At 37.4% G+C, this 19822-nt stretch overlaps 1 protein-coding gene across 2 annotated transcripts in view; it reads left to right on the top strand.

Moving 5' to 3' along the window:
• LOC136858805 (fatty-acid amide hydrolase 2) overlaps positions 1-19822 on the top strand; it is a 147280-nt gene that overhangs the window by 62957 nt on the left and 64501 nt on the right. For both annotated transcript variants that reach the window (XM_068225693.1, XM_068225694.1), the window contains exons 5-6: positions 2823-2934; positions 14816-14970. In XM_068225693.1, the coding sequence (XP_068081794.1) occupies positions 2823-2934; positions 14816-14970 (267 nt within the window). The remainder of the gene's footprint in view (positions 1-2822; positions 2935-14815; positions 14971-19822) is intronic.

Below are 19822 nucleotides of genomic sequence, written 5' to 3'. Positions count from 1 at the left end.
GTTAATAATGTAACTGATTTTGTTGTTGCATTGTTGAGTGTCAGTAGTAAGGAGCTTAGACTCTCCTACGGTGCCATTCTTCCATCTGTAAACAGGACCACCGGGCTGAATGGTAATTTGTTGTACTCATCTCAGTTTTAGAGTTGTGTTATCTAATGATGGTTTTTCATTAGCATTCCAAGTGACAATTTCACCAAGATTTTTAAATTGATTTACAACTTTTATTTTGAGTATTATTTAATATAATATGTGGAGTGTCAACTTTAAAGGATGGCATCATTTCCGTTTTCTCAAAAGATATTTTCAACCCGACCTTTGCTGCTAATCTTCGTAGTTCTACTACTTGAAATTTTGCTTCTTTTATACTATTTGCTAATAGTGCCAGATCAGCAGCAAACACAAGACAATTTGGTCGAATATTTCTTCCAATCCTGACAGTCGGAGGACATACCTTACTCCATTCATGAATAATTTTTTCCAGCACACAGTTAAACATCTTTGGGGATAATCCATCTCCCTCTCGAAGACCAGTATGAGTTTCAAATGGTTCAGGGATTTTATTTCTGAATCTGACTTTAGACTTTGTGTTTCTCAGAGTGACGACAATAAGGTTAACAAGTTTCCGATGTAGACCAAATTCAGTAAAGATTCACATGATGCCTTTTGAAAATCAACCAAGCTGATCACTAAATTTTTGCTCCTAATGCGTTGATGTTTTATGATCCATTTGAGACATAATTTGATCTGGACAACTTCGTCCTGGACGAAAACCACCCTGATACTCACCCAATTCACTATCGAGCTGGTCATGGATTCTCGAATATAGGATCTTAGAGAAAATTTTACGGGTGATATCTAGCAAAGAAATTCCCCAATAGTTACTAGGGTCTGATATATGACCTTTTTTATGGATTGGGTGTATAATTGCAACATTCCATTCTTCAGGCAATTTTTCTGTATTCCAAATGTCAATGAGATGTTTATGTAGATTCCGAATAGTCTGCATATTCACGTTCTTCCATAGTTCCGCAACTAGTTGATTTTCTTCTGCTGCTTTAAAATTTTTCAGTGAATCAATAGCTTCACTTACTTCATCGTAAACCAGTGGTATGACCTTATCCAAAAGTGTTTTACTTCTGGGAAACAGATCAAATTCAAAATAATTTTCACAATAACGATTAACATGTTAGGCGACACCTATATCGAACATCACATGTGTGTCTAATATTATAATATATTGAGAAAAAGGTTTAAATAATTTAATGTTGTTGAGCGATAGTCGTAGTCAAGCTGTTCATTGGATTTAAAGAGCTGTATACAGGGAACAGAGTGTTGCACTATATTGATGTTGGAGCACGGTTTTAAAATAAAAGCTGTAATCAAATAAGAATTGGTAGACTTAGAAGTCAGTTAGAAATTTTCATTTTTGGAAAATGATATGATTGAAATATCGCAGTAAATTAAGATCATGTTAGTAGATGCAAGATTTTGCTGTTTAGGGAAGAAGTGGAACTTAGCACGACATTTCAAAGGTAGTCATAAGGAGTAGTCATGAGGATAGAAAGATAAGTTATGGTCTAGTGTACAAAATCAAATTAGGAAATTGATAGTCATGTTGAAAACAGTTTTGTTTCGAGTGATCTACATATTAGTGGATACGTGTTAGAAAGGAAGTGAAACTAATCATTACAAAATAGGTATTGCATGTTGGTTGACTAATCTTAAAGAAAGTGGATGGTCATACTTAGAAGTTAAAATATTACTATATTGTAAATAATATTTCCCATGAAATTTATTTGAACTTCAAGTATTATGAAATGATTTATGTCGCAGTAATTTTCTCTTTCCAAGATATTCTAGTTATTTAATAAACCATTTTAGTTAAAAATTTACCATGTGACAAGGTTATTTATTGATAGATATTGTAAGTTAAGGATGTAGATTTAAGTGAATTGCGTTTTCTTTTTATCTTTCGCATCGTATGGTACGTGGGTGGAGACGGTCAAGTAATGTTTTGAAGTATTCAGCCAAACGTTTATAACATGTTATAGATGATTTAAAATTAGTTTATTAGCCTGCATCCCGGTGGATGATTTCAGCACTATCTCTATCCTTTCCTCTTTTACATTTGTTAAGTCCTTACTTTCTTTTATGATAGTGATAACATCTGCATAGAGTTCTGACCTGCAAGATAAATTTCTTACAATATCATTTATATAAATGAGGAAGAGAAAAGGTCCTATAACAGAACCCTGAACTACACCTGTTTTACTTTTAATGCTATAGATTTTTCTTCAACTTGTACAATGTGGTATCTATCTTTAAGGTAGGATGTAATTAATAATGACTGAAACTTTAACTCCATAATAGTTATGATTTCTTATTAGTTTATCAAGTGGTACTGAATCAAAAGCTCTGCTCAGGTCTAACAATGTAGAACATGTTATATAGGGATGCAACGTTGTATGAATCAACTAATGAAAATTGTTTCTGCTGAAATTTAATTTTTCAATTCTTAAAGTTGTCAACATTTTCTGTCTCACTCTATCCCTCCAAAACACTGTCGATTTCACCAAATGTCCCACTTCGAGTGTCTGTGAGAATGGTGACTTCAGTTATCACTGTCCTGTAGTTTATGAACCGCCTGAATTTTTCAGACTCATTTTAAAATAAGACAGATATGAAGTTCAGATGCTTATAATCATTCATAATATATTTCATGCATCAATATGCACTAACCTCAGTTGAGATATTTTGTGGTAACATCTTACTCAGAACATGCAATTTAGCGTTGAATTATAATATACAATACATGTTTACAGGGTTGTATCCAAGCTGCTGCAGCTTCTGCTTTTGGCATTGGTTCAGATATTGGAGGTTCTATTCGGATGCCAGCTTTCTTTAATGGTATCTTCGGCCACAAACCTTCAAGAGGTAAGAATAATGCCACCTGATTTTGTTGTTGGAGGAAATATACAATGCTCAAAAGGAGTTCTGCATGGTACGATTCCATGTGGTGTATGTCATGGTACCTTAAACATGTTTACAATAGGCATTGTAGGCCATATCGGGGACATAGTGTTCCTAAACCCAGATCTGGTTCAATATTTGTTCACTAGAACAAAAATTACTAAGAATATGTAAAATGAAACACAGGTACAGCGAGTTTCTCTTATCGGTTGGCCAGCAGGCGTGCCCAGCTTGTCTGCGTCCTCTTGTCTTATCACTTCCCATTACACAGCGCAGCGACGGCAGTTTTGTTTACTTCATGCAAAGTGTTTATACTGTGATTTGTTTCTACTATCATGAGTGGATCATTGTATGAAAGTGGAATTGTAGAGATGTTAGAAGAGATTTTTGATGACATTGGTTCAGAAGAAGCGGTAGATGATTCAGATCTAGACCCTGATTTCGAACTTCATGTTAGTGATGAAGGTACCTATTTCTAACCTCTTCTATCATATTCTCCCCAGGTTTGATTTTGCACTTTATTTAGCTGATGTGACTGAAGATTCATTCAGAAATAAATTAGTAATGTAGTTTTCTTTATTTTAGAATGAAGTGACACAAGCAATGATAATTCAAAGGTAGGGAATGATTCACATTTGCCGGGTACTTCTGGTGATTTGGATGCACTTTCAAAGTCTCTGCAGATAAAGGAAAAGTGGGAAATGGGAAAGTAACGAGAAAACAGACATGCTGGTGGTGTCCAATGTATTCTGTAGCACTTAGTGTCCCTCAGTGCTTCAAACTATTCCACACTCAAGCTCATTATGTGTAAGACTTTGTCAGACTTTTTTTTTTGTTGCTGCAAAAGGCATACCGTTCGAACATGTGTAATGTGAAAAGTATTCAATAGATCTTAATGTAAATTTTTAATCTGTAGAATAGACTTTTTGATGATATAAATGTGTTACAGTTGCAACCTACCTGCTATTTTCTACAATTTTTTAAAAGCCTTCAAAATATGACGGTCTCCCTGCCCATATGCCACCGTAAGACATGGTCTCCAATGTGTTAACAGACCTAAACCTGCAGAACTCCCTGCGTTTGACTGTACCATGAACCCTTGTTTCAAACATAGTTGAAACATAAACTATCACACTTTCCATCTGAAGGTACAATGTTCTTTGTTTTGCTGACAAGATTGAGGTTATTTCCTTGTGAGCGAAGTGTTGTTACTGTAAAATATATTATGTTTAATTACAAAAGCTGTGAATGCAAATTTGCTTAATCAGTCCTGTTTCACCACTAACACACCTTCCACTTAACCATGCATTCTGCAACTGTGAGCATACGTCCATCTCTCTCATACATTTTCACTGAATAGTCATAGGGCTGGCCAGATATGGGTCATGGAAACCATCTTTAGGGCTGCCAATGGTGGGGTTTAAACGCACCATCTCCCAAACCTTGCAGCCAACTAGCTCAGACCACATAAAGAGATAATATGATGTTTAGACTGATGAAAATTGAATATTCTGATTATATTCTCTTGGGATTACTGGAAATATCAAGTTGATTTGATGATTCTAGTTATCAATTGTCATTTAAAATCTTTATACGTGATAAGATCGTTTAACACATTAGAGACGCCGTTCGTAGAAACTACGGGCGTGCTATTTCATTGCTGCTGACGGAGCTCGGAGAATCTACAGGCACGTTTTCACTGTAGCTAAGTAGCTGCTGTTTCAGCGAGCTGTGACTTCACTAGGATACTGTTGAATGCTTGTCTAAACATAAAATGTACTAGTTATGAGCATAAGTCGAGAGCTCTTCTTTCAAGACATTGATAACCCGGCTACATTCCTACATAACCTGGGGATGCATCATTGTTGACTCTCAGCTGTGAAATGGGCGGGAAAGTACGTATGGTGCATGCAGACAGGAAGAGTGTGTGTTCAAGGGGCAGGCTTGTTCATGTCATTCTTGTGAATATGTAGCATGTCTAATTCAAGTGAACAAATTTTCGACAACGAATTCATAGTGGATGATCTTATGGAAGACACGAGTTCCGAAAATTAGAGGATGAGGATAACAATTACACACTAAGTAAACATGATGATTCTGGTGCTTCAGGCAAGTAAATGTAGATAATGAGCTAATTTCTGATTTGTGTGAAGTGTAACGTAGTTTTACACCACTTCCTGAAGTGGGTTCTGTAATGCTGTCAATCAGTCGTTACTGATCTGCATTGAGGGCATTCGCCCAGGTGGCAGATTCCCTATCTATTGTTTTCCTAGCCTTTTCTTAATTGATTGCAAAGAAATTGGAAATTTATTGAACATCTCCCTTGGTAAGTTATCCCAATCCCTAACTCCCCTTCCTATACATGAATATTTGCCCCAATTTGTCCTCTTGAATTCCAACTTTATCTTCATATTGTGATCTTTCCTATTAAAGACACCACTCAAACTTATTTGTCTACTGATGTCATCCCACACCATAAATCTTTCCTTATATTAACACCCAGGTACTTACAATGATCCCCAAAATGAACTTTCACCCCACCAACACAGTAATTAAAACTGAGAGGACTTTTCCTATTTGTGAAACTTACAACCTGACTTTTAACCCATTTATCATAATACCATTGCCTACTGTCCATCCCACAACATTATCGAGGTAATTTTGCATTTGCTCACAATCTTGTAACTTATATTACTCTGTACAGAATAACATCATCTGCAAAAAGCCTTATCTGTGATTCCACTTCTTTACACATATTGTTGATATTGTACCAGTAAAAGAGCCCGACTCTCAGATTAAATTTGATAGGGGCATGAAATAGAAATCTCAGGGCAAAACTGGATTAATTGTAGCTAGGGCTCGGTACAGGAGGTAGGGTCCTATCTACAGAAAAACTTTGACTCTGATTGTATAAGAGTTTATTCAAATATGTCATGAATTTGCACATCACCTCTAAGTAGAATCGGACTGTCTTCCTCGTATTCCAATAGTATGGCTTGGGTTCTCCAGCTCACCAAGCCAAGCTGGTTGAAGCACGTTCCAGAAGACTCCAGGGATTCCAGGGACTCCAGATACTCCAGACAGAGGCAGCTGGACTGTCTGGATTGACGGCAAGTAGAGATGTCTCGAACTCTGAGGCCCGGGTTGAACCCCGATGATCCAGGCGATGTTGTAGATAGTCACGTACTACCTCAGCCCAATGAGACTGAGAGGATTGATGTTCCCAAGGTCACTAGTAGCACTGAGTCCATAAACACCTTGGATGATCAACTTATAAGCAGAGATCTTGATAATTGTACATCAAGACTTCCAACGCTCCTAAAATGATATGAGTGGTATTAATAATTTTAGAGTTCATCGCTAGGAAAATCTTCGTCTCGGAATAACGTTTGGCAACGAAAAAATACAAGTCCCTTCTTGTGAAATTATAGTTAAACTCAAAGTTCATTACTGGCGAAGGTGCAAGTCTTTGCCTAAACTCGAACAAGAAAAACACAAGTCCATTCACTTGGAAGTCTGAATATATTTAAAGTTATTCACTGGTGAAATTCATAAAGTCTTTGAGTGACCACTGACGAAAACACAAGTCCATTCACATAAATAAATTCACTGACGAAATTTATAAGTCTTTTAAACCAACACTGGCAAATGTACAAGTCTTTGAGTAAATGCAAGTGAAATCCTAACTTTGTTCAAAGCCGTTGGAAAGTTAAAGTTCATCACTGGCAATGTTAATCAATTACTGTCTATTAGAAGAATGAGTTCCTCAACAGTTGTAAATATTCCACGTAAAAAACACAAGTCCATTTTACGAACACTTAGAAAAGTTCCAATCTTGTTTACGCGTAAATAATACAAGTCCGTTCAGTTAACACTTAGAAAAATTGCAGCTTCGAAGATATGTAAATAACACAAGTCCATTCAGTGAACACTTAGAAAATTCCAGCTTCGAAGACACATGAAAATAATGCAAGTCCATTCAGTGAACACTTAGAAAATTCCAGCTTCGAAGACACATGAAAATAATGCAAGTCCATTCAGTGAACACTTAGAAAATTCCAGCTTCGAAGACGCGTAAATAACACAAGTCCCTTCAGTTAACACTTAGAAAAATTCCAACTTCGAAGACACGTAAATAATGTTCAGTGAACACTTAGAAGAATTCGGGTCTCGAACCCATGGAAATAAAACAAGTCCATTTAGTTAACACTTAGAAAAATTCCAACTTCGATGACACGTAAATAATACAAGTCCCTTCAATGAACACTTGTAAATATTCCAAGTTCAATTACGAAGACTTAGAAAAATTTCTACCACACTCGAGGTCTTATGAGACCAATTTATAAAACTTGGAAGAATCGTCTTCCCACACTTGTATAATGACAGAGTTCCACGATGATAGTAGCAGCAAGAGTGTCCTCGCTGACTACTCAGCTGAGACTGTGTGAATAGGCTACAGTAGGTCCCCTTTTTATTCAATCCGGGATGTCTACGTCATAATACGGTTTGATTGAATATCTCCCGAATCCCTCGATGGATTTGCTTGAAACTCGAGCATTGGGACGTTTAGGTGATCCCAAACAAGATGACATATCGCTCGACTCGCTAGCACAATTATTATAGAAATTTCCAAATTTTCTCCATCGAACTCACTAGAACAAGTGACGTGGAATCCAGAAAATACCAGTCAAGGCTGGTAACACGTGTTGAGACGAGCGGGCGGCCTAGCTAGCCCCTGTGGCTACGTCACAGCTCACAGTCGTCATACACTTCGCTAGCTGGTCCTCGCTGTTGGTAAACAAACCATCCACGCTCGGAACATTACGCGTGGTAAATAAACGTAACTTATGCTCAAAAAAACTTATGTACAGGTCGTAACCGGTACAATATATATATATATATATATATATATATATAAGAAAACATAAAGGTCCAATAATACTGCCTTGAGGAATTCCCCTCTTAATTATTACAGGGACAGATAAAGCTTTACCTACTCTAATTCTCTGCTTTATACCGCTTCCTAAAAATGTGGGTGCTTCTCATGTACAACCTGCAGCAACTCGATGCAACCTCATCATCAAACAGCAAACAATGGGAAAGCAAATTACTTGTCGTAAACAAGGATACTGGAGCCAATTGAACAAATTAGGTTAGAACCTGTATTATTGTGTTTCATTAGATGTGTCCACAATATTAGACAGATTTTGAAATATTAACCGAAGTGGCATCCATAGCTGCATCTGTTTTTTTATCGTTAGTAAAACTTTTTAATCTTCATAAATTTATATTTAATAATTGCTGCACTATTATGATAAATAACTAATTTTTATATAAAAGAAAGTGTGATCTTTCTAAATATTCCCAAAAGTTGTTGTAATCATGGCTTAACCTAGCAATGAAAATTTTTTAAAAAACATTCAAAATCCTGCGATTTCTGGAGGGAAGCACATTCTAATATGGCTGTCTCCAGTGTGTTAAATAATGAAATATGATTAAAGTGAAGTTTGGAAAGAGTGTCATATAAAGAAAATGCTCGCCTCACACTTAGGCGTTAATTCTTAGTGTAATATACCTGAAATGAGTGGAATTATTAACTGAAATGTTTGGAATTTGAGAGGGTGGGCAGAGTTCACCTAAACGGATGCCTCAAATCTTGATAGAGCATGATAATTCTCTCACCCAGGGCATGCACATAAAGCTGCTTACTGGTAGATCTGCTTTGGGCATTACCTAACTATCTGAAAATGATTAAACAGGTAGAAACTGCACCTAGGTTCTCTAATACTGATTTTAAAATAACTATCTGTGTTCTGAAAATATCAGTGCATGAGCACTTCATCAACACACAAAATATACACTTTACACTCAAAACATTTACAAGTGCTGGAAAACTCTCCATGTACATTCAATAATCCTAGAACAAAAACCAGCGAGGGCTGCACTACCATTGTAGTGAACAGGATGACCAATAGTTACAATGCATATATATAGATTTCCCTTCACTGTTTTTGTGTATCGACCCAAATTGCGGCTCTCACCATCAACACATGGTATACCACTTTGATACTGTACCTCATTGAGTGCTGATACTAATGCTTGGTTTTAGAGACACTTTTGCTTGCACAAACACAGTGTTGATCTATGCCTTGAAAGCAGACCACAGATTACTGAAATTTGCCATGAGATATAGAAGGCCAAGTACATGTACTAGATCAGTACACCAGCACAAGAGTTGTGTAAGTATTACCAAGTAAGAACAGCACTGCTCCGTTCATCAATGATCAATCGTTAATAGTCAATAGTTCCTAGTCAATAGGTAGTGTTCACTGGATCGCCTCCTCCCAATATATACGCAGACTTCCTTATCCCCAGTCCATCTCGATATGTCCAAGCTTGTTCGGGCGTGTTTGTCCAATCGTGAGCGAGAGATTTCCCATGCTATGGTACCCATGTGGATATATCTGGACCATGCCCGAACCTGTCACTTTGGGTCTGTAACTAGCTATGGGGCAGACTTCAGGATATCCATGTCTGAGGCTTGGACTCGCCGTATAACTCATCAAACTTTCCCAGGATGTTTTTTCAAACCTGGAAATAGCTGTATGTTTCCCACCTATCTGTACAAAATAAACTACTAGTAATCTAATATGGAGACTTTCCAGCTTAAAATATTCTTACATTAACACACCAGTAAAATACTTCTTCTACAACAACAATCACAATAATAATAATAATAATAATAATAATAATAATAGTACGTTGTAATAAATACAGTGCGTGGTTGCGTTGTATGTCCCATCACAAGAGTTATTATTATGGATCAATCACCGGAATATTTTTACTAATACCTTCTTAGAAGATACTGCATAGATGCGAGGCATGTTTTAAGTAAGTACCATTTTGATATAGGATAAAAGGTGTTGCAAAATTTTTTTTTTTACATGTAAGCCTGAACCGTAAACTACTCATCAATGTAAGTTCCAAGGCACTTGTCATTTCATGAATCCAGCTTCTGAATTCTGTCCTCATAGAAATCTGCCACCTGATGTGTCCATCACTGCTGCATGGTTATTTTTAAGTCGTCATTGTGGCGCTGACCTCCTGAATGCCTTTTCAAGCACAGGAATAATGGTAGTCATTAGGCACTAGGTCAAGACTGTACAGAGGATGATCATATTGTTCCCAACCAAATGAAGCAATGAAGTCCAGGTTCAGTTAGCTGTGTGAGTTTACGCATTGTCATGAAGCAAGAGAATTCCCCTTGTGAGCATGCCGTGCTGTTTGTTTTGGATTGTACCTATAATGTTTTAACAAATGTTAAATGATTTTAAGTATTGAGAAGGTGGAACAATAAAATTGTACTCATTTTTAAGTTGTACAGTGGAGTTTACAAAAGGTCTCACAATCAGTCTCACCATTTATTGTGTCACCCCGGTGCAACACATCCTGCCTACCCCAAAACACAGTGCACATGAGTTTGTTTGCACTTCACTTTCTTCAGTGATGTTGAATGTCTCCATTCCATGGATTGCTGTTTTGATTCCAGCATATCATAAACCACCCATGTTTCATCACCGGTGACAGTTCATCTTTGGAACATATCACCTTCATAACTGTACTGCTCAAGGAAAGTCAAGGTACTGCCTACGCTCTTGGTTTTGTGCACTGCTGTCAGTATCCTCAGTACCCAGCCTGAACACAGCTTTTATAATCTAAGCACCCTAATACAATTTCATAAAGAACACTCCTTGAAATTTCAGGCAACTTACGACTTAAATACGAAACCGTAAAGCACCTGTTTTCTCAACATTTTGCACCAGTATTGACAGACAGTCACCCACTCCGGTTCTCATCGTGAACATTAGTACAGCCCTCTGTAAATGCTCTGACCCTTTTTCTTATCATTCCTTCGCTGATAGTGCTTTCTCCATACACTTCACTAATATGCTGATGAATTTCAACAGGTTTCACATCTTTTGCATTTAGAAAATGAATCAGTACATACTTCACACTCGGTGGGACTGTTAATTGTCAGAAGCATTTTCAATACGCACAGTCAAACTAAATACGCGAATGCTTCTGTTAATGGCGTTTGTGGCTAGTGTACATATGTACATACTGAGTGCTCATACTCTGAACGACGACCGAACCGCTGCAGCGGGCATGTTTAAAAATGGTACTTACTTAAAAACATTCTCGTACTTTTAAAATATCGGTTTAGTGGATGTATTTTAAATATTACTCTTTGAGCCACATTTACAGTTTACCTTACCAGTTTTGTTACCATGTGTGTGTTTTCAGGAAGCCCCTCTTAATATAATATGCTTGAGGATTAATTAAACTTACAAGATTGGTGTCCAGTCACTGTGAGAATTTGTTGGAGTGCCAGGAAATTTTTGTTTTATGGAATAACAATTCTGCTTTGTAATTTTAACCCTACAGTGGTCGCAGACAATTCTATGTCGTAGAAGGTTGCGTGGCATCTGAGATACACCCTTTTGTTTTTGAGGTTGTTATGCTTTCCCAACTTTCGAATAATGATTTACATTAATTCCAGGACATTTTGAAAAGATGATTATAAATTGCTGAAACTAATTTATTGATATGAAGGCAACTAACTATGATTATTAGGCAATAGAATAAGAACCTAAACTGTCTCTCTGGCATAACCAAGTAGCATAGTTCAACACCCGTCTTGTTGCTAGCCCTAAATGTCCTTTGCATTTGTGCAGCTATCCTCCCGTTAGGCTCATAAGTACAGTATGCCAGTTTGAGCCTTAATTTCACATATATCGGTAGATCAAGTGTTCCTCTCTCTGCTGTTGTTCGTTTGAACCTCCTCAATTTTCCTATAGGTAGCAGATGAAAGATAGCATTGTATCATCAGAGAAATAGTTCCCAGCATTCTTTAGGAGTTTTAGCAAGTTTTGCACACCAGGTAAATGCACGACATATTTTGCCGCTGGGTTTGAACATTCACAATTAAGTATTTATTTTCCACCTAGTCGATACAATGATTGCTTAAGGCAATTTTTAATGGTCAAAAGTGGTACATGTTTCGTATATTATCAACATCTTCAGCCACATAACACTGTTTAGATGAAAAATGTATAAAATTGACAAAGTAATGCTTTAGAGGAAGTGTCCTTAAAATTAACATAAGATTGACAAGATTAAAACAAACAAATAACTCAAGAGAAAATATATAAATTATTTCTACAATAGAAAGCAGTCGTCAAGGAAACACTTGTACAATATTCCATAGAGAAATTGTCCTAATAAATATTCTTTTCTTAATAATTCATGAAAAAAGATCAATTTATAAATTAAAAATTATACAATTTATAAGTAATTATCGAAATGAAGAAATCCTGATATCACAGTGCGGCTCTTATTATTAATGTAGATGAAGATATAACTAATTCCTAGTTGTCAAATCTTATTAAGCCTGCTTTCCTTTGGAACAGTAACTCATGTCATTCTTTCACAGTTTTGCGCCGGGTGTAATATTGATGATGCGTTCTTCCTTGCTCTTGCACCTGAGGAGGTGGAGGAGCGGGGGATATAGGTGTGTCAAGAACTTTCTTGCTGTCACCTATAGCTTCAACTGAGGAGGAATAAGTTGTAGGGCTATCTGTAGGAGGAGAAATTCCAATTCTTTTTTCGTGATCCTTCTCAAGCATTTTCAGATATACTAGAATTTGATAATATAATGGATTCTTATATTCTACAGCCTCATTAAGGTTATCATTTTTCTTTACAAGTTGGTCTAGATGAATGTACAGGTCTTCATATGTGTTCATTAAGCTGCCCTTTTTTTTTTTGAACATTTCGGGGAGGAATAGCTTTACGCTACGTAAAAACTCCATTTCGCCCTAGAAAATTATCGCTGTCATTTTCTCCTGCTTCATCGCTGTTGTCTGTGACTTGTTCAGTGTCTATACTTCCACTGCTGGTTTCTAGAACGTCCTCCTCCTCATCACTGTACTATTCACCTTTTTCATCATCGTCATCATCGGCGATCAGAATTATTATCTCCTCTACTTTACTCTTATTTTAATCCTTAAAAATATGATAAATTTACTCTTTTGTAAGAAACCATGCAATCTGAGACATTCTTAAGAATAATTGATGCAGTGATATTGAAGATAATACACTCGTGTTCATAAAAAACAGAACACTTTGAAAGTCTAGAGATAGGAAGTTCATATTCACAGGACATGTTCATTAGTATGTTCTGCAGAAACGATTAGCATTTCAGTCACATAGGTTCAGTGTGTGTCCTGTTACCTAGTAGGTACTGGGTCCTCTATGGGCACTCATAACTTGTTCCAGGCGTGATGATGACATCGGCACGAATGGCGTCCTGGGGTATAGCTATCCATGCTGCATTCACCTGGTTCCACAGTTCATCTTTGGTGGTTGGCATTGGGTTACAGCGCAGCACTCATTGTTTCATCATATCCCACACATTTTTGATTGGCGACAAGTCTGGTGATCGGGTGGGCCAGGACAAGTCTGACATCCTGTGACAACAAGAAGGCACATGTTCATGCAGCAACATGTGGTCGCGCATTGTCCTGCTGAAATATGGCGTCTGGTGTGTTGTGCAGAATGAGTATGGCTACGGGTCACAGAATATCTGTCATTCACGTAGGTCAAACTGGTCACAGTCCCCTGAATACGCACCAGCTGTGATTTGTGGTTGTACCCAGTAGCACCCCACAACATAAGGCCTTAAGTTGGTGCTGTATGTCTTGTGCGAATGCAGTCAATGTGATGCCTCTCCCCCTGTCTGCGGCAAACCAAAATGCAGCCATCATTTTCAAAGAAACAGAACTTGGATTCATCTGAAAACACTATCTGCTGACATTCCTGTCCCCAGTAATGTTGTTGCATACACCATTGCAGTCTAGCATGTTTGTGCACATTAGTCAAAGTTAGGCAGAGAAGTGGACAATGTGCCGGTAATCCAGACCATAATAAACGGTGACGGACTGTCACTCCTGATAGTGTACGATGTGTTACACTGTTCCACTGTTGCGCCAGAGCCGAGGAGGACACAGATCTGTCCTGCAATGCCATTCGGATGAGGTGTCGATCTTCTCCGAGGGTGGCCTGGGACCCATCTCGTCGTGTTCTACAGCCTTCTGTGAACCATTCTGTACACACCAGTTGCACTGCCGACACACTTCATCCCACAAGAGCAACAATTTCCTGGATGGATGCATCATGTTCTCTCGTGCCAATAATGCACTCTCTTTCAAACTCGCTCATTTGACGGTACAGTTCTCGCATATGTCTGAGGCATCCTGCACGTCTGCTCAAGTCACACTGATCCATTACCTTCGGTTCATAGCGACAACAAGAGCTGCAGAGAATGTGGGCTGAGGGCTGACATGGTTCCAATGCTAATTATTTCTTCAGAACATACTAATGCACATACCCTGTGAATATGAACTTCCTATCTCTAGTCTTTCAAGGTGTTCAGGTTTTTATGAACATACTGTACTTAAAAAACCTCTGGAACTTACCCTGTAGCTGTGAAGTTCATCTGAAAGATGCCGTTGACACTTGTGTAACAATAAACCACCACCACATGAGTTACACTGACATTTAAGCACTGTTTCTTTGTTATGTTGGTTGTGAATAGTTACTTGAAAGGTTAGATGGCATTTCTAGTCAGTGGCCTTGGTAGTTTCCTTGCAGTGACAGAAATAAACAGTATGGTGTCTCTTGGACACTGCGCGACCACTCCAGGGTTAAACCAATCACTAATTTTAACTTGGAAACATACATCCCTTTGAATGTTTTCATGCCATTGTTTTGTTTTAATTTTTAGATATTGTCTCGAACGATGGACAGTATCCATTCCCGACTGGCGAGCAGGAGACATACTTGGGAGTGGGTCCAATGTGTCGATTTGCAAGTGACCTAGCACCAATGCTGCGAATATTAGCAGATAAGAATGCCTCAAAACTACATTTGGATGAGAAGGTTACTACTGCTTTATTTTTTTTACTTTACTCAAGAGGATGTATCAGGTAATATCTATAAAATGTTTGAAAACATTCACTGCAATATATATTTTCAAAACATTTTTCCTAGCGAGATATAATTTCATGATCAATACACAAATGAGTGAAGAGCAGATAATTTGTGCTGATTAGTGTTTCTATGTTCTTTCTGGAATATTATAAGCTGTGACTGAAAACTGATTTAAATGTGGCCCTTTGTTTGACAATCAATGAATTAATAAATCAATCAGTCATCACTGATCTGCAGTCGCCCAGGTGGCAGATTCCCGATCTGTTGTTTACCTAGTCTTTTTTTTTTTTTTTTTTTTTTTTTTTTTTTTTTTTTTTTTTTTTTTTTCAATAATTGCAAAGAATTTGGAAAATTTATTTAACATCTCCCTTGGTAAATTATTCCAATCTCTAACTCCTCTTCCTATAAACAAATATTTTCCCCAATTTGTCCTCTTGAATTCCAACTCTTCATATTGTGATCTTTCCTACTTGTCTACTAATGTTATTCCACACCATGTCTCCACTGACAGCTCAGAACTTGCACCTTACAAGTTATAAATCTCATAATGGGGTCCATATTGAACAATTTATATTTTTATAAAAGAATGTGTCTTCAGAGTCCACCTTTTTAATACTGTGTTATTTTAAGTAATGACATGTACAGCCAAAACTGGTTAGGATGTTTTTGTGGGGACCAAAAAAATGTCGTAAAGAGGTAATGTGCTAAAAAATTAAAAACAATTTTGCTGTTAAATTTAAGGTTAGGTTTGAATATAAAAATAATTACGATGAAAACAAAGAAGCAAGTCTTTAGAATTATTACAATTAATGAAATAAAGAAATAATATATTTTAAGAACACCATCATAATAAAACAAGGAAAAACGTTCTTAGAAACGCAAACTATACACGTCGCTTACAATTATGTTTAATGTTGTCACAGGAAAGCCCAACATCTTGGGCAATTTGCATACATTTCATGTGTGGAGTAGCTTCCACTTTCTCAATTAATTTTAATTTTTCATCATATATAAACTGTCTAGCTTTCTTCTCCATACTGAATGTCCTGCAAACCACTACGTGTAAGTACAGCAGGCCTAATCTAAGTGCCGTACATTGTTACACAACTCACTTACAAACGTAAGCACCGACATGTCAGCTGAATACGTAAGTACAGTACGTCTAATTTACATACCTTGTTACACAAGTCACTCAGGCCATCTTTCAGATGGCACGGGAGTAAAACTCGTCTGTGTGTATGCACGGGTGCACCCGCTTCCACTGACTCTTACATACACTCCCCATACTTTCCAGTGGATCCTTTTCAACACTCTTTTCTGTGTAGGTAATAAATATGGACCATGGTCGTCTTCGTTTACCTTCTACATTTAAGAAAATACAAAAATAGTTCAAGCATCCTGTGTTCTTCACATTTCGTTAGAGAAGAAGATGGGTACAATTTTGAGGATACTCTCTCAATAACGGGTCTAAATGATATCACGCTTTCTGAAACACAACGAGACCACTAGTATTGCCGACATTAAAGTTATTCAGTTTTTAATGTTTATTTCGGGTTCCATAACAACAGATAAATCACACAAGAAAAGAAAAGAGCACACAAATAACTTTTAAATTGAAAATGAGAATAAATACGGTAGGGGCCTATATCAAATAGGTGAGAGCATGCCAATTTTTGTTATCATCTAAATCCATTTATACTTTCTTATAGGTGCCCTATCGGGCTCTGATACAGTTCACAGTACTGATGCTGTGAGCACAGTTGATCCGCTATGTATAATGACATGCATTAAAACTAGGGGCCAATAACACGTAACTGCGGGCTCGGGACCACGACTCACCGCGGACTGATCACTTAAACATTTCTCCCCCGTGCGGTTACACTCTGCCTACGCGTCATCTGAAAAATTCTATTTGAAGTAGCAGTTCTTAGTTTAGGCCTAGGTGGACTGGCGGCTAAGCATGGAAGCGGGTCGAACCTGCGCCGTCTGAAAGAGGCCTCACGAACTTAAAATTAATCACAAACACGTCAGACACAAAGAGAATAAGACTGACTTGGTACTGATGCTCCCTCCAGCTGTAGGCCTGCATCCAACCGCGCTCCAGGGCCTTGAAATTAACTCCTCTACCAAATCCTTACCCAGGCCAGTTGTCGCTGGCCTGTCGTGCGTGCAACGTGGCCGGGACTGCTAATTTAAATTTCTTATGGCAGTAGTTACAAACATATGAAAGAGTGATGTAAATGTATGTGCTGTCCAGGTTTTTTTTAGCATGTATTTAATAGGACACGCCCTGCAACTTGGGAATGTATATATATAAAATAAAAGTTTTGTCTGTACATTGCTCAGAATTTGAAAATAATGGTATTTCTGTATCGGTCATGTCCATAGTAACAAGAAAATGCACATTTTACTTTTCCGTAATGTCTGTCTGTCTGTCTGTCTGTCTGTCTGTCTGTCTGTCTGTCTGTCTGTCTGTCTGTCTGTCTGTCTGTCTGTCTGTCTGTCTGTCTGTCTGTCTGTCTGTCTGTATGTATGTATGTATGTCTGTATGTATGTATGTATGTATGTACACGCATCACGAGAAAACGGTTGAAGAGAATTTAATGAAAATCGGTATGTGAAGTCAGGGGATGAGCCTCTACAATCTAGGCTATAAATCATTTTACTCACGAGTGAAATGGTAGTTTAGGGGAAGGCCTAAAATTGAATTCTCAACTATTTATGTTATTAGTGGTCTAATGAAAATCTGTATGTGAAGTCGGGGGATGAGCCTCTACAATCTAGGCTATAAATCATTTTACTCACGCTGAGTGAAATGGTAGTTTAGGGGAAGGCCTAAAATTGAGTTCTCAACTATTTGTGTTATTAGTGGTCGTATTTTAAAGAAAATGGGTATGCAAAGTTGGGGAATAAGTTGCTACAATCTAGGCTATCAATAATTGTATTCATGCTGAGAAAATGGTAGTTTAGGGGAAGGCCTAAAATATAATTCTCAAATATTGTTGTTATTAGTAGTCCTATCTTGATGAAAATCGGTATGCAAAGTCAGGAAATAAGTCACTATAGTCCAGGCTGTAAATTATTTTATTCACGCTGAGTGAAATGGTAGTTTAGGGGAAGGCCTAAAATGTAATTCTCAAATATTTCTTATTAGAGCTGTAATCGATGAATGCTACATAACTAGGGTTATATAGTATTAAATTTCCTATAATTCATGTCTTATACATTGTTACCATACTGGCTGTGATCACAAAGATCTTCATGATTTTGGATTTTTGTTACTAAGTCCATATCAGCGCCGAGTAACCAGAAATGGGTAAACAGTATTTAATGAAAATCGGTATGTTAAGTCGGAGAATAAGAAACTACAGTTTATGGTATAAAATATTTTTCAAATCACAGAGACGAAAGAAAACTAAATGTGAAGGCCTACAATATAGAAAGCTCATAACATTGATAAACAATAACATTATATTGACCATTGTTTGTCGTGATGTTTTTTGTGTCATCTGTTGCCCTTCATCTCCGGTAGATAGGATTACTGCTGCTTACAGAGTATTTTTTATTTGATTTACGTCACCCTGACATAGATAGGTTTTATGGCGACGATGGGATAGGAAAGGGCTAGGAGTGCCTTAGGCCTTAATTAAGGTACAGGCCCAGCATTTGACTGGTGTGAAAGTGGAAAACCACGGAATACCATCTTCAGCGCTGCCGACAATGGGATTTGAATCCACTATCTCTCGGATGCAAGCTCACAGCTGCGCACCGCTAACCACACGGTCAACTCGCCCAGTTGTACAGAGTGTAACAGCCTGCCTGAATATTGATGGGAAGTAGCTGGGGAGTTAGATAACTTTCTTCTTTAGCATGACATTCCCCTGGTTTATAAATTTTCTGATACTACTGGTACGTAACACACTGGATCGTCATAGCATTCGGGCTATTCAATCCCTGAGGCACTGATTGGAATGAACAGTGTGCATATTTAGCGGAATAATGGCAGATGAGTGTTCATGGCAATCTGCGGCCTGGTCATCCCAGCTCTGGAACTTTGGACTATTAGATTGGCACCTCAATCTAACCGCAGCACTGTTCGTTAAAAGTGATAAAACGTGCGGCTTTCCATTTGATCGAGTATTTTATATGATAGCATTGCTTTTAATCGCTACATTCATACTTACGTTTTTGTAATGACCTATGTTGATTTCAGGTTAAGAAAACCACAAAGTCAGTCTTTCTGAGAATCCCGTAGCGAAGCATGGGTACATCAGCTAGTTATGGCATAATAACCAGGGAGGGACATCTTAACCAGTTTGAACTGTATAATATTAGAATGTCTAATTGCAGGACATGTTTCACCCAACTTCTATGGGTATATTCAGCTGCTTTCCTATATCTGTTATTAAAATTGCTAGCAAAATCCTAGGCTCATAATACACTTGTATGTCACAACTTACAAACACCCAAAACATATGAACATCCAAATGAACTTTTATAAAAGGTGAAAATAATACATGCACACTGAAGATTTTAACACGACCTTATAAGAGCATGAACTTTTTCTTAATAAGTACATTTTAACATTCATAACATCACTCTTGATTCATATTTAAATGTTTTAAACTACAATATGTAATGTCAATTTTAGCAGTCTACTGAAGATGATCCAGTTAGTATTGAAACATGTATATATGTGACAGATGTGAAATTTAAGTTTAATAAATTGACATTAACCATAAGGTATTGAATAAGGAAGATACTGTTCAACAATAAATCATTGTAATAGTTATTTAAAGAA

This window comes from Anabrus simplex, chromosome 1, assembly GCF_040414725.1.
Source record: "Anabrus simplex isolate iqAnaSimp1 chromosome 1, ASM4041472v1, whole genome shotgun sequence".
Lineage (NCBI taxonomy): Eukaryota > Metazoa > Arthropoda > Insecta > Orthoptera > Tettigoniidae > Anabrus > Anabrus simplex.
The sequence above is the reverse complement of the archived record's forward strand: the minus strand, read 5'-3'. Positions and strand labels throughout refer to the sequence as shown.